At 43.7% G+C, this 13,908-nt stretch overlaps 1 protein-coding gene across 2 annotated transcripts; it reads left to right on the forward strand.

Moving 5' to 3' along the window:
• The first annotated feature begins 3,645 nt into the window (after positions 1-3,645).
• LOC121917558 (cytochrome P450 2G1-like) lies at positions 3,646-12,218 on the forward strand. Of its 2 annotated transcripts, none has more exons than XM_042443624.1 (9): positions 3,646-3,825; positions 5,579-5,741; positions 5,976-6,134; positions 6,394-6,554; positions 7,095-7,271; positions 8,328-8,469; positions 9,343-9,530; positions 10,996-11,137; positions 11,720-12,218. In XM_042443624.1, the coding sequence occupies exons 1-9, from the start codon at positions 3,646-3,648 to the stop codon at positions 11,899-11,901; spliced, it is 1,494 nt and encodes a 497-aa protein (XP_042299558.1). In that variant the 3' UTR covers positions 11,902-12,218. The 2 variants fall into 2 exon arrangements, with proteins under 2 accessions (XP_042299558.1, XP_042299559.1); XM_042443625.1 differs by having other exon boundaries at positions 5,976-6,125.
• Positions 12,219-13,908: the final 1,690 nt, after the last annotated feature.

A 13,908-nucleotide genomic window follows, 5' to 3' on the forward strand; every position in this document is an offset into this window, starting at 1 on the left:
TGTGCTATTTTACAATCCAGGTTTACACATCTTTACTGGCAGAGTTTTGTGGGTATTCTTCCCGTAGCTACAAAACTGCATACCTATGGCGGGAAGACCATAACCTCAAGCTCAACTTCAGCCAGATGCTAAATGGGATTACACAAGAGCGGTCTTCTGAATTCCATGAATTAGGATTCGGCATTCATGCGGCAACGTGCACAAGACATATGGCTCCTCTCATGACAGAATTTTGTATTTGCATTACAGTGGTACCTCGGGATACGAAATACCCAGGTTACGAATTTTTCAGGATACGAAAAAATCCCATAGGGATTTATTGTTTCGGGTTACGAAAGTTTTTTCGGGTTACGAAAAAACTCCGGTGCTATTTTAAATGGAGCCGCGGCAGAGCCGCGGCTTTTTTCCCCATTAGCGCCTATGGGTTTTCGGCTTACGAAGGCTTTTCGGGTTACGAAAGCGGCCGCGGAACGAATTATTTTCGTAACCCGAGGCACCACTGTACTATTGTTGGAAGAGCCCGCATGGTGTAGTAGCTTGGGTGTAATCAACCAGATTTAAAGAGAGAAAGGGTCATGATGCATCCCCCTGAATTCTAAGGGTGTGATCAGTTGGGTCTGGTGGCATTGGTCAGTCCAAGAACAAAGCAAGGCTGTTCTTGGAAAAGGTGAAATCCCTAAATCTAATTTGCACTACAGAAATAATGCCATGGCTCCATCCTATGGAATCCTTGGCTTTGAAATTTGTTGTGGCACCAGAGATCTCTGACAGAGAATGAAGCTTCTTGCTCACCTCTCAACCAGCTGCTTGGTTGCTGCTCCCAGGGTGATCAGGTGCAATGGGAGAAGCTTCTCAGGTGAGGAAGGACTTTCAATCGGTCTTTGTCAGGATGGAGGGGGTGCAGACGGTGTGTGTGTAGTGGGGTTTGCATAGGACACATGCTTTGGACTGGAGATTGGCACAGACAAGGAAAGGGAGATACTTTAACTATAGGAGCTGCTCTAAGGTGAAGAACTCTTTCCAAGAATCAACCTTGGATATTCCTCCCTGCTTCTCCAAAGACATGTCTTCCCCACACAACTTCAAGTAGTACTTCTTGTTCTCTTGGGGCTACTCTCCTGGGACTGATACTTGTTGTGCACATCTGCCTCTGGGACTGTGCTTCCCCTCCTCCTCAGTATCCTGGATATTGATGATGATGATGATGATGATGATGATGATGGCATAGTCCCAGAGGCAGATGTTCACAAAAAGGATCAGTCCAAGGAGAGTATCCCTAAAAGAACAAGAAGTTCTACTGGTGGCTCCATTTCTCCCATTTTCCAGGTCCAAAGCCTGATAGAGGAGGCCATCCAAGACATAGAAAACTAACAGTGGTCAAGATGAGCTTCTATTGGGAAGTGAAGATGCTGAGGATGAAGCAGAGAAAATGTGGAGGTGGTCTGAATGTGAGATGAAGACCATGAAAAGGCAGTCATTGGTGGAGTGGGAGGCAGAAACTAATCATGATTGTGCGCTTTTCACAAGATAATCACTGTTTACACACCTGGTTTTCCCTGACTGATAAAGTCCTAAGAGAAGATTGAGAGAGGTGCTTTGAATCTGAGAAAGCAGAGAGGCTGGATTTTGCAGCTAACCTGAGCTACCCGATCAATGTTTGATCCAAGGTATGGGAAATCTTTGATTATTTCGATTTCATCCTCATCGTCTAGGTCTGGATGAATTCATGTAGATCTTTCACATTCATTATTTTTATTTGCTTAATGTTCACCATTAAGTCATAGCACTTCCTTTCTTTGACTTTTGTAAAAATTGTCCAACCTCAGATATAGTCAACAAAGCAGGTCAGAAATGTGCCGAAGCTTTCCTAGAGAATTATGAAAGCATTTGTTTTGGTTATGACACCTCCACAGAGCATACATAACATAGTTGAAGTGGCATCTTAAGTGACTCTTAGCCGAAGTGGCCACTAAAATGCCTGAAGTGCACAAAGTAATTATAAGCTCCTTAAACGAAAGGCCAAAATTAGAATGGGACTTAACACTCGAACATCCTCATTTTCCAACCATCCATGGTTAAAAATGCAAAAACACTGGACAGAGAGATGCCTACGGAAGGCAGTAGTAATATAACCAGATTGTCTGATTGATCTGAAATGGCCTCCCTTCTTGTCTATCTATACTGGGAGATAAACCAGTGATTCTCAAACTTGGATCCTCCAGGACTTCAACTTTCAATGGTCAGGGACTCAAGAACTGAAGTTCAAAGATAGGTCCAGAGTCAAGCAACATTGCTTCTGTGTTCAGTGATGGAGTTCTTCTTCTTCTTGTTTACTGATATCAGTTCGACCTCATGAATGTGAGACCTCCAAGTCAACCGATTTCTATCTCAGGTCTTGCAGACTCACAGCTTCCTTAAGCGAGTTTATCCAACTTCAATGGGCTTCCTTTTTTCCTACTGCAGGCATTATTGCCTTTCCTAAGGAGTCACATCTTCTCATGATATGGCCAAAGAATTACAGTCTCCGTTTGGTCATCCTAGCTTCTAGGGAGAGTTCAGGCTTGATTTGCTCCAGGACCCATTTACTGTATTTGTTTTTTTAGCAGTCCATGGTATCTGCAGAACTTTTCTCCAGCGCCACGTTTCAAACGAATTGATTTTCTCCTTGTTCACTTTCTGCACTGTCTAGCTTTCACAACTATATATAGAAACTATGATGGCATAGAAGGACATAGAAGGACAATCCTAAAATTAGCATTCAGTGATATATCTGGACATTTCATGATCTTGCTTAGTTCCACCATAACTGCCTTTCCAAGTCCTAATCTTCTGATTTATTGACTGCAAATTTAAAAACGATTTCGATGTTTTCATCATCTGCTTGACTAGCCCCAAGAGAACAAGTTATGTAAACCATCTGTGGTCATTGTTTTTATTTTCTTAACATTCAACTTAACATTCAGCCTTTGCATTTTCTTCCTTGAGTTTCTTCAGTAATCGTTCCAAGCCTTTGCTATTTTCTGCTAGCAAAATAGTGTTATCTGCGTATCGTATGTATTTGCTGTTCCTTCCTCCAATTTTCACACCTCCTTCCTGCTTTATCTATGATAAGTTCAGCATGCAAAGTAAACAGATAGGGTGATAAATGCAGCCTTGCATGACCTCCTTGCCAACTGGAAGCCATTCCTTTTCTCTGCATTCTGTCCTAATGGTAGGTAGCATCTTGTCCTGAGGACAAGGCATCAACTCCATCGAATGTTGTGGCACACCAATTTCTCTAAGAGTGATTCATAGTTTTTCATGAGCTATACAGTCATAATGGGTTTAAAAGTTATTAAAATGTAGATATAGTAAAGAACAGCTGGAATGCTTTACAGCTAATAAAAAGGGGGTTATGAGTTGATATCTTAGAAATACTTTGATCTTTAGGAAGATAGACATATCCAAAGCACCGATTGCCCAGGAAGACACTATTGCATTGGTTTCCAGCTTCAGAGAATTAAGCACAACATATTTGTAATGTACAGTTGTGCAACTCAGGAGGTGGTGCCCAATCCAGCCCCAATAAAATAGCATAGAAGCCCAGAAAGATGAGACAAGTGTCCACACGTTGCAAAAGGAGAAGGACCAGCGGCAACCTGAATCATGGAGTTGGCTGGCGCAGTCACCCTCCTTGTTGTCGTCTATGTATCTTGTCTTCTGATCGCCTTGGCTAAGAAGAAGCTATCACAGAAAGGGAGGCTTCCTCCAGGTCCCATTCCCTTGCCTCTGGTTGGGAATTTCTTGCAGATCAAATCATCAGAAATCTTAAAATCTCTTCTCCGGGTGAGTGACTGTCTCTTGGAAAGTAGCCTGGGCATGCTGGATCTAATAGTAAATCTAGGCCTCATTCACACTCACATTTTTGCGTTGGATGAGTTCGGATCGCACAATTGATTCAGCACCAAACAGATGTTCACACCATGCTTGCCACAATTGAGGCTGTCCGTGTCCGCATTAAAGTTCACATTTAAATTTGCACCCAGGAGGAAGGGGCAATGGGCAGAGGGTGGACTCATGGGTGCCATGGGGGATTCTTCCCTGGCATGCATGGATCCATGGTGCCATGGTGGATTCTTCACAGGCATGCATGGATTCCTGGGTGCCGTGGAGGAATCCTCACAGGCATGCATGGATCCATGGGTGTAGGGGAATTTCTTCCCTGGCATCCATGCATGCCAGGGAAGAATCCTCCATGGTACCCATAACTCCCCTGTGTACCCAATGCAACAATGCACAGAAGCCATGCCCTCCCAAGTCCCCCCAACTTCCCCTACTTCTAGTCCACAGAGAAAAGTGACAACGCAGGAAATTTGAAATCACAAAGAGCCCCACGGAACCTTGAGCGCTGATAGGGAAAAAGAATGGCAGTTTGGCAAGGGCTTTGGGATGGGTATGTCCCACCCTCTGCCCATTGCCCCTACCTCCTGAGTGCCCCAAATGTGATTGGCAACCTGCGTCTTTTCAAAAGACATGCTAAAAGATCTGGAATACGTGTTTGTATTGTATCTAAATCTTGAAGGGAAAGAGGACCCCAAAATGTATTTATTAAGGACTGTTATTTGTTGATACCTTAGAGCGAAAATATGGGAAACTCCTCTTTCATATGATCACTGCCGCTAGAAAAGGAAAGAAGTTTTGGACATACAAGAACAGATATGGAAGCTATATGATTATATAGTATCCGATAAATGTATGCAACAGACAAGGAATAATTCTCTAAATGAGTTCAAAAAAAGATTGGGAACCACTGATAAAATATTTACAGAAAGAGTGGGATCTAAATTTTGTGATGGAATGGAATGCAAAATGTTGAGCCATGGCAATTAAAGCGGTGTCAAAGTGGATTATTTCTGCAGTGTGGATGCAGTCCAGGTGGGTAATGAGAAAAGTTAAAGACATAGTTGAATGTGAATAATGAAAGAGGAGAGAAATTGGTTATACAGATAAGAGTGTATGAATTTATAAATGACAGACAAGTATGTGTATGCATATATATGTGTGTGTGTGTGTGTGTGTGTGTGTATGAGTATAGGTTTGGTATATACACATGCTTCTCTGGTGACCAAATATTTGGTGTTTTTTTTATCCCTGAGGTTTTGTTAGTGCTTTATTTGCTGAAAGGGTTTATTTATGACAATGTTTACCTATTTAAGAAATGCCATCCTGGCGGTTGTTAGTGTGAGGTTTTGCAGGCAATGGTTAAGATGTTTTCTCCTAGAAAAGAGAAAAACATGGGGCGTCTATATGGACTTGGATGAGGAATATGATGTACGAAGAAAAAATAAACACTCAGTACCAATGGACCAGTACCCTGGCCAAACCCATCGTTTAAACTAATAAGGGAAATCTCTTTAAGATTCCTTTTGAAATGTGCTGTTTGAGTCCAAATTTGGAAGATTCCTCCATTAGTTCCAACACTGGACTCTGAATCTATTGGGCTCCCAGCACTTGAGTTCCAGGACAGAACCATCCCAAAGGACACCAATGCCTAAATAAAAAGATTGTGCCAAATATGAACAGTTGTTTCTTTCTACAGCTGCATGAAAAATATGGCCCCGTTTTCACCGTCTATTTGGGAGCGCGTCCAGTTGTGGTCTTATGTGGACACCAAGCAGTGAAGGAAGCCCTGATAGACAGGGCAGAAGACTTCAGTGGACGGGTAACCAACGCTACTCTGGAACCGACCTTCCAAGGATATGGTGCGGCATCCCCTTTGGCTTTGCAGTCACGACTCCGACCCTTTTCGACCCTTGCTCTATACCAATGATTCCTAAACTTTGCTTCTCCAAGTGTTTGGGACTTCGGTTCCCGGAAGCCCTAAAAAGCTTGGCTAGCAGCCAGGAGTCCTGGGAGCTGTAGTCCAAAACATCTAGAGGTTGAAAGTTTGGGAATCATTGCTCTATACCCTTCCATTTCTTTTTGCTTTCCTGCAGGGGTGGTCTTTGCCAACGGAGTGTGCTGGAAGCAAATGCGCCGGTTCTCCCTCACCGTTTTGAGAAATTTTGGAATGGGGAAGAAAACCATTCAAGACCGAATCGAAGAGGAGGCCCAGTTCCTGCTGGCAGAATTTCGGAAGACTAAGGGTAAGGAAGGTGCCAGAGATGGGTTTGAAGTCCACCTGCTCAGTGAAAGCACTGCAATCGCCACAGCTCCCATCACCTGCAGACTTTTAGTGGGCATGGAGTGCAGTGCAGTGGGGTGCGGAGGGTGCGCACTGCACCAGGTGACACTGCACTGGGTGACACCAACCCTAGTGACACCAGTGGTGCAGTAGGGTCCTATTCTTAGCATTATCAGAACTACCTTCACTGGACTGATTCTTCATTCATTCTCTTTGCTCTTGTGCTTCAGAGAAGCCCATTGACCCCACCTACTACTTCAGCCAGGCTGTCTCCAACATCATTTGCTCCATTGTTTTTGGGGATCGCTTTGACTACGAGGACAAGGACTTCCAGAACCTCATGCACATGATGAACAACAGCTTCCGGGAAATGAGCACGGGCTGGGCTCAGGTACCCCAACGCTACTCCCTTTGCAGCAGTTCTAACCTTAAAAATACTTTAAAATCCATTGGTCTTCATCTCTTCTTTGGTGTCCTTTCCTTCTCACCCAACCAGGTGTTCATCTCTGCTCACCCATCCTTTCTTCTTCCTCATCCCCTCTATTTTCCCCCTTGACTTGTTTTCACTACCAAGGTTCTGACCCACATGAAGCTGCCCAGAATCCCTCTGGGGAAATAAATAAGTCAGGTTTGAGTTCAGCTTCTGCTTCCCTGGTTAAGGAAGTCTCCCACCTAGTGACTGAAGAAGATACTGCAGGCAACGGGTATATTTAAAATAATTATTATTTAAAATTATTTCTTTAAAATGCAGTTTCTTGATATACATTAGGGATGTGTTGGTGCATCTTTGGTCCACCCTACTCAGAACAAAACTGATATCCCTTTGGTACCAGCTTCAGAAATCCTTCCAAAGCAAACTAAGGAATTGCTGCTGATGCCAAAGAGGACTGTGGCAGATAACCTGCTAGGTATGGTTTCTCTCCTTGTGCAGTTCTACGACACGTATGCCAGCTTCCTGAAGTACTTCCCAGGGCCCCACACCAAAGTCTATGACCTCCTGGAAGAAATGAGGCTCTTCATTGCCAAGAGAGTGAAGAAAAACCAAGAGACTTTTGACCCCAGCCTCCCCCGGGACTTCATTGATTGTTTTCTCATTCAGATGGAAAAGGTACAATGTCGGTGCATGAAGGTGGTGGAGGTCAGCAACAAATGGAGCCCAAATGTTTTGGAAATTGAATCTCCTTCTCCTGACCAATGGCTGTGCTGACTGGCGGTGCAACTACACTGTAGAAATAATGCAATTTGACACCACTTTAAGTGCTGTAGCTCCTACCTTGGAATTCTGGGATTTATAGTTTTACAAGGTCTTTAATCTTTTCTCTCAAACTTGCTGTTGCCTCACAGAACTACAAATCCCTGTAGGATGGAGCCATGTCAGCTAAAAGTGATATCGAACTGTGTTGTTTTTACAGTGTAGTTGCATCCTGGGCTATGGAGAAGAGCCTGTCGTTCAAACACACCTGCCCCCCAGATCAAGGCCCATACTTGGGCAAGTCACACTCTTTCAGCCTAAATCCCCTCTGAATAAATCTTGCTAAGAAAATCCTGCAATAGGTTCACCTTAGGGTCACCATACTTTGGAAACCACTTGAAGGCACACAACAAGAGTAACTTGCTTCCGGTCAGATCTATTAGTGAATGCAGAATAGAATAGAATAGAATAGAAAGAACTGGGAAGGAGGAAGCTTACTAAATAAATACACAGAGGCCCTGGAGAGTCTTGTTGTAGCAACAAATCAACGAAGCTTTCCAAATTGTAGCAAGCAGATGCTCTACCGAAGGGTCTTGAAACCATGCCCTACTAGGAGCGACTTACGGAGCTGGGTATGTTTAGCCTGGAGAAGAGACGGTTAAGGGGTGGTATGATAGCTCTCCAATTTTGGTGGGTTCTGGCAAAGAAGAAAGGGGCTGTGTACCAAGCTCCAGCTCCAGCTCCAGTCATAGAATCACAACGGTCATCCAGTCCAACCCCTTGCCATGCTGGAACTCCCAATAAAAGCTTCCCCGACAGATGGCCATCCAGCCTCTGTTTAAAGACCTCCAAGGAAGGAGACTCCACCACTCTCCGAATGTACATTCCCATTCAGAATTCACATTCCCATCCAACCGGACAGTGGTCCTTCTTGGAATTTACTCATGACGTCTTGTTCTTTTATGCTTTCAGGAAAAAGACAACCCCTTGAGTGAATTTAATGTCAAGAACTTGGAGCTCACCACCCTTAACCTGTTCTTTGCTGGGACAGAGACAGTCAGCTCCACCTTGAGATATGGCTTTCTGTTTCTGGTGAAATATCCTGACGTGCAAGGTATTATTATTATTATTATTATTATTATTATTATTATTATTATTATCTCACCATTATTCTCCCAATAATGAAAATCAAGGCATATTTTAAAATATACTTACACATATTTGGAAACAATAGGAATTAAAAACTATACAAAAATCCCAAATATAAATGTAAAATTATTTAACCATGTTTAACGTTTAAAGAAAAACCCTTTAAAATTCCTTAAAAGAGTATATACAAACCTTAAAAACAGCATTAAAAGCACATTTTAGGATCTAAAAGTGTGGTGGCTAAAAATGTTTAAACTTGCAGGCAGAAGGAAAGCAAGGATGAGGCCATCTTGGTCTTTCTGGGCAAGGACTTCCAAAGTCTGGGAAAGACCATTGAGGAGGCCTTCTCCCTTTTCCCCATCAAGCAAGACTGAGAAAATGGTAGAACAGGGAGAAAGATCTTAGAAGGGCTCATAGAGGGAGTTATGGTCCTTCGAATAACCTGGATCCAAGCCATATAGGTTATGGAGTGGTGGGTATGGAGAAACTAATCTAGTTTCCTTCTCCAACTCTGGCAGATCTTTAAGAAACCAGCATCTAAGCATAGTTTAGTTTCTGTGTAAGATTTCACCCTACTTTCCACTTCTCCATACATGTTCTCATAAATGTTTCATGACCAGTGGCATGTCATTTGCTAGGCCATTATAGAAATAACTTGGAAAGTTCAAAAATTATCAAAGAGGCATGAAGGAAAACTAGTTAATTGTCCCCTCGCCAACTGGGGAAACCACAATCTGACCATGCAGGTTGTTACCCTTTAGCTATGCTGGAAGTAGACTCTCAGCTCCCTTTGAGAACTGGAAATCCAAGGGATTAATTATATGAATACATTTGACAGCCAAAGCGCATGAGGAAATTGACCGAGTGATTGGCCATAACCGTGTCCCGAACATTGAAGACCGGAGCCAAATGCCGTATATGGATGCCGTCATCCATGAAGTGCAGAGAGTCAGTGATCTCATCCCCATGGATCTGGCCCACATGGTTATCCGTGACACTGAATTCAGAGGATACCTCATTCCTAAGGTACAGTAATGCGGTAAGCAGGAAAGATAGGGGAGACCACCTAAGCATGTGTTGCCATGAAACTGTGAGCAGTGGTCATCATACCTTCACTGTTTCACAGAAGAAGACTGGGATACCTGTAGCCCAAGCAACATTGAAGCATGGCCAGGATGGCAAAATGTGTTAATGAGGAAGAGCATACAAGCTAGGAGAGGATGCCGCAGTCTGCTTTTGCCAGAGCCTACTGGGAAGTGCCAGATTCCATCCACTTCTTTCCTCTCCTCCCTGCTGAGCTAACCAAGTGCAACTGCTTTTGCATTTTGAACTCAAGATTGCAACAAACTGAGGACAAAAGGGGAAATGGGTGGAGGAGATAGAAACTAGAGCATTTTGAAAGCTACTGAAAAAAGTGGGATGACAGAGAATTAATCAGGATTGCCCCTAACAAATGAAAACATTTGGAAAGCAACTATTTATGGGATTTGGGTCAGGTCACCCAGAGGCATATCTGCTAATATTGGCTGGCATCCTGGGAATGAGTTAGGATGGTAGAAGCCCAGTCTGTGCCATGCACTTTTTGTTCATTGCAAAGATGGACATTCAGTGGCACAGAGACAAAAACCCCTTAAGGGGTGCACCTTTTCTGTGCTCCTGCTCCCCCTTTCTCCATGTTCGGGGAGAATAAGGGGAAGCAGCAGTGGCGCATTCAAGTATTAGCTGGGTGAACCCTAGGTCCTTTTTTCTGAGACATGCAGTTCTCAAAACTCTGTTCCACTTGAAAAGCACTTGCAAATTGCTAGAGGTTAAATCCATGGGCCCTAGGCAAGTCATAAGGGCTCATTTCCACTACGAAATAAATCGCATCACGGAGCAAATTATATGACCCTCATCCCCATTTGAAACCGGTTCTGAAGCTGATGTGATCGATTGCAACTGTGATGATGCGAGGCAAATGAAAAAAAGCTGCATTAGAAGAACCCCTTCAACTGGTAAATTTTAAGAGAAAGACTGCACCCATGACATATTATGGAATCATGGGCCTTAGTGAAGTTAGCCTTGTCCTGGTCAGAATGGCCTTAGCCTTGAATCCAAGAAGAAATAAGTGAAGTGTAAAATCAAATGCAGGTAGTCCAAAATGTTCTGCCATCTTCTTGTGGACATCTAAATGAGACTCATGAGCCACTAGGAGTTGCCAAGATCACAGTTTTGGATCCTGCTGTCCCTGAACCTTTGCCATTCTAACCCTAACCCTCTTTCTGTAAGACAGTTAGCCTATTTGCTAATCTTGAACATGAGAACAAGTCAATGATGTGCAGAGCCAAGCTCAGATAAACCCAATTGTTCCACCATCTTTACACAGAACAATGAAATGGAGTCCATGGGCCACGGGAGAGTAGTGAGAGATGCTCTGTTCTGGAACTGACTGATGCATTCCCTGAATCTTTTCCATTCGGAGCTCATAATTCTTTCTCTTTTTCTTTCCCAGGGGACAGAGATCTACCCCATTCTCAGCACAGTCTTGAATGATCCTACAATGTTTAAGACTCCCGATGCTTTCAACCCAGAGAACTTCCTGGATGAGAATGGACGCTTCAAGAAGAACGATGCCTTTGTGCCATTCTCCTTAGGTAGAACTCTCTTAAACACAGAAATGAGGTGATGGGTTGCGTTCTTGTTTGTTGGTTTGATTTCACATGCTTGCTTTTGGAATTGGTGACTGTGGGTCTCCTTATCCTCCAACAGCAAACAACCCATGTGTAAACATTGGGACTCCTTCTCATGTACTCCGCGGAATGCCTTTCATGGTTTTACAGCATTAATTGCCCATTTCTTCAGCCTCCTTTGGTAATCTCTACTACTCCATTTGAAACACGTCACCAGATTCTTATTGGTGATCGCCTCACTTAGATCAGGTCTCTGAATGGTGCTGTTCAAGAGAAACTGTACCGATTACTTATAGGAACCACAGGTTGCTGCCACAATGCAGCATTAATGCTATTTGACACCATTTTAACTGCCATGGCTCCATCCTATGTGGCACCAGAGCTCTGGTGTTTGCAGGGGAAAGGCCACAAAAATCCAGAGATGCTATGAAGAGAAGAAGGGGATTTGAAGATGGGTGGAGGAATGGCTCCTCTGGTTGAACATAAGAAGACAGCTGATCAGAAACCTGTCCTTGCCTCCTGACATTGATCCTATTTTTCTTTCAGGAAAACGGGTCTGTCTGGGGGAAGCCTTGGCCCGCATGGAGCTTTTCCTCTTCTTCACCACTATCCTGCAGAGTTTTCGGCTGAAGCCCCTTCTTGCACCTGAGGACCTTGACACAACCCCCCAAGAGAGTGGCTTTGCCAACATCCCACCCTTTTACCAGATCTCCATGATCCCACGCTGACTCTTCTGAGGTCCCTTTCTCCTCAACCTTGGCCATCTTACATAAACTGCATTCCCAAACTCCACAGGGAGAAGGCTGGGCTCTTTGTTCTTGGGATCTCAAACAAATGGCTCTCATCTTTCATCCCCAGATCAAGGCTTATTGTACTGGGTGCTATTGGAACCCCAGCTGGGTAACAGGGCTGCTCTTGACCCTTTCTAGCATTTCCTATCTTCTGGAGAATCTCAAAAGTGTGATGATCCTTGCATTTTATGGCTATATATATATATAGGTGTTTATAAAGTGTTGAGGTTGCCTTGAAACAGGGACGTAGCCAAGGGGGGGCATTCTTGGGGTCCAGACCCCCCCTTCCATTAGAAAAATGAATGGTGTGTGCCGCTGCGCCTCCGCACCCAAGCCCCATTATAATGGTGGCACTTAGTCTGGACCCCCCCCCTTCCTAAAATCCTAGCTATGTCCCTGCTTGAAATGATCTAACCTAGCTGGAATTCACGAAGACAGTTAGGGTGCATCACCACATTAGTTCCATAGCGATGTGGTATCTTCCCGATCAACTCTATCCCCATTTGCAAGGCAGCAGCTGACTGACCCATTCTCTCCCATGAACAATTTCCAGTGTGACCGCCAGAAGCAGGGTTCCTGTTGGTTGTGAGATTGCTTGTGTGAAGGAGGTGGATGGGAACATCAGTCCGCTGGTTCGACTCCTGTTGCCCAATATATAGGGACCAGGGGTCTTCCAAACATGTCAGGATTGTAACTATGGACCAGTCATGAACGCATAACTCCAAGTTACGTGTTGTAACGGTGTTGGCGAATTCTGGCCAACATATTTACCTTTTACTTTGAATTTTGGCTTAATCATAAACCAGCCGGCTCATTTGATCTGTGAATCTAGTACACAAACAGGCTTCCTTCCAGGCCTGTAGCATCAAAAAGTGATGGCTCATTGGGTTCTAGGTTGACCTAGCAATAAGTTACATATCCCATTACATATTCCAAGAGGGTGATTGTCATGGCACTGCAGACCCCCAACATCTCTCAGTTTCATCATGAAGAGTGATGGGGAAGACATGAACCGGATCTATTGGAGATGCGCAAGCAGTTTGCAAGGGTTCCCAAGAGTGGTATGATTTTCTCCTTCACTCCTTCACAAAATGTATATATGATAAGGCATATCCTTGTTTGGCAGGTGACTTATATTCACTCCATGTCTGGACGGCAGGATTTAGAGGCTGTGAAAAACACACATAACATAACCAGGTTGTTGTATAAGCCCCAGATACAGGAGAATGTTGTAAAACAACACACTCCCAGGGGACTGAAAACTGGAGGGGAAAAAGTTGTCTACCATGTATTATGATTTTAAGAACTACTGCCTTGTCATTCTTAATAAAGGTTGTTTTGAAGTCACAGGATGCTCTCATTGATAAAACATTCCAAGGCTGAATTACTAATGACTGATTCTGCAATTGAAGACGTTTGATCTCTTTTGGTAGAGCACTGTACCAGTCAAGAATTTCAAAATGGTATTGACACCTTAGAATAGGATTTGGATACTTACCATCGGGATCTGTATGTAGAGAGATCTTGTAGCACCTTTGAGACTAACTGAAAGAAAAAAGTTGGCAGCATGAACTTTTGTAGAGTTAAGTCTACTTCCTCCTGAGGAAGTGGACATAAGTCTATTGAAAGCTCATGCTGCCAACTTCTTTCTTTCAGTTAGTCTCAAAGGTGCTACAAGATCTCTCTACATATAGATCTCTCTACCTACTGCTTCTACAGACTAATACGAATGCACAGAGGTTCTGAATTTGCACAAATCTGACAATATCTTTGAATTCTACCATAGGGATCTATGTTAAGAGTCCGCAGCATCCTACTTTCTATTTCTATGTATGGTTGTGAAAGCTAGGCAGTAAAGATAGTTGATAAGAGGGGAAAATCAACCCATTTGGTGCTGGAGAAGAGTTCTGAGAAGACCATGGGCTGCAAAGTTTCCCCTTTAGA

This window comes from Sceloporus undulatus, unplaced genomic scaffold, assembly GCF_019175285.1.
Source record: "Sceloporus undulatus isolate JIND9_A2432 ecotype Alabama unplaced genomic scaffold, SceUnd_v1.1 scaffold_23, whole genome shotgun sequence".
Taxonomy (NCBI): domain Eukaryota; kingdom Metazoa; phylum Chordata; class Lepidosauria; order Squamata; family Phrynosomatidae; genus Sceloporus; species Sceloporus undulatus.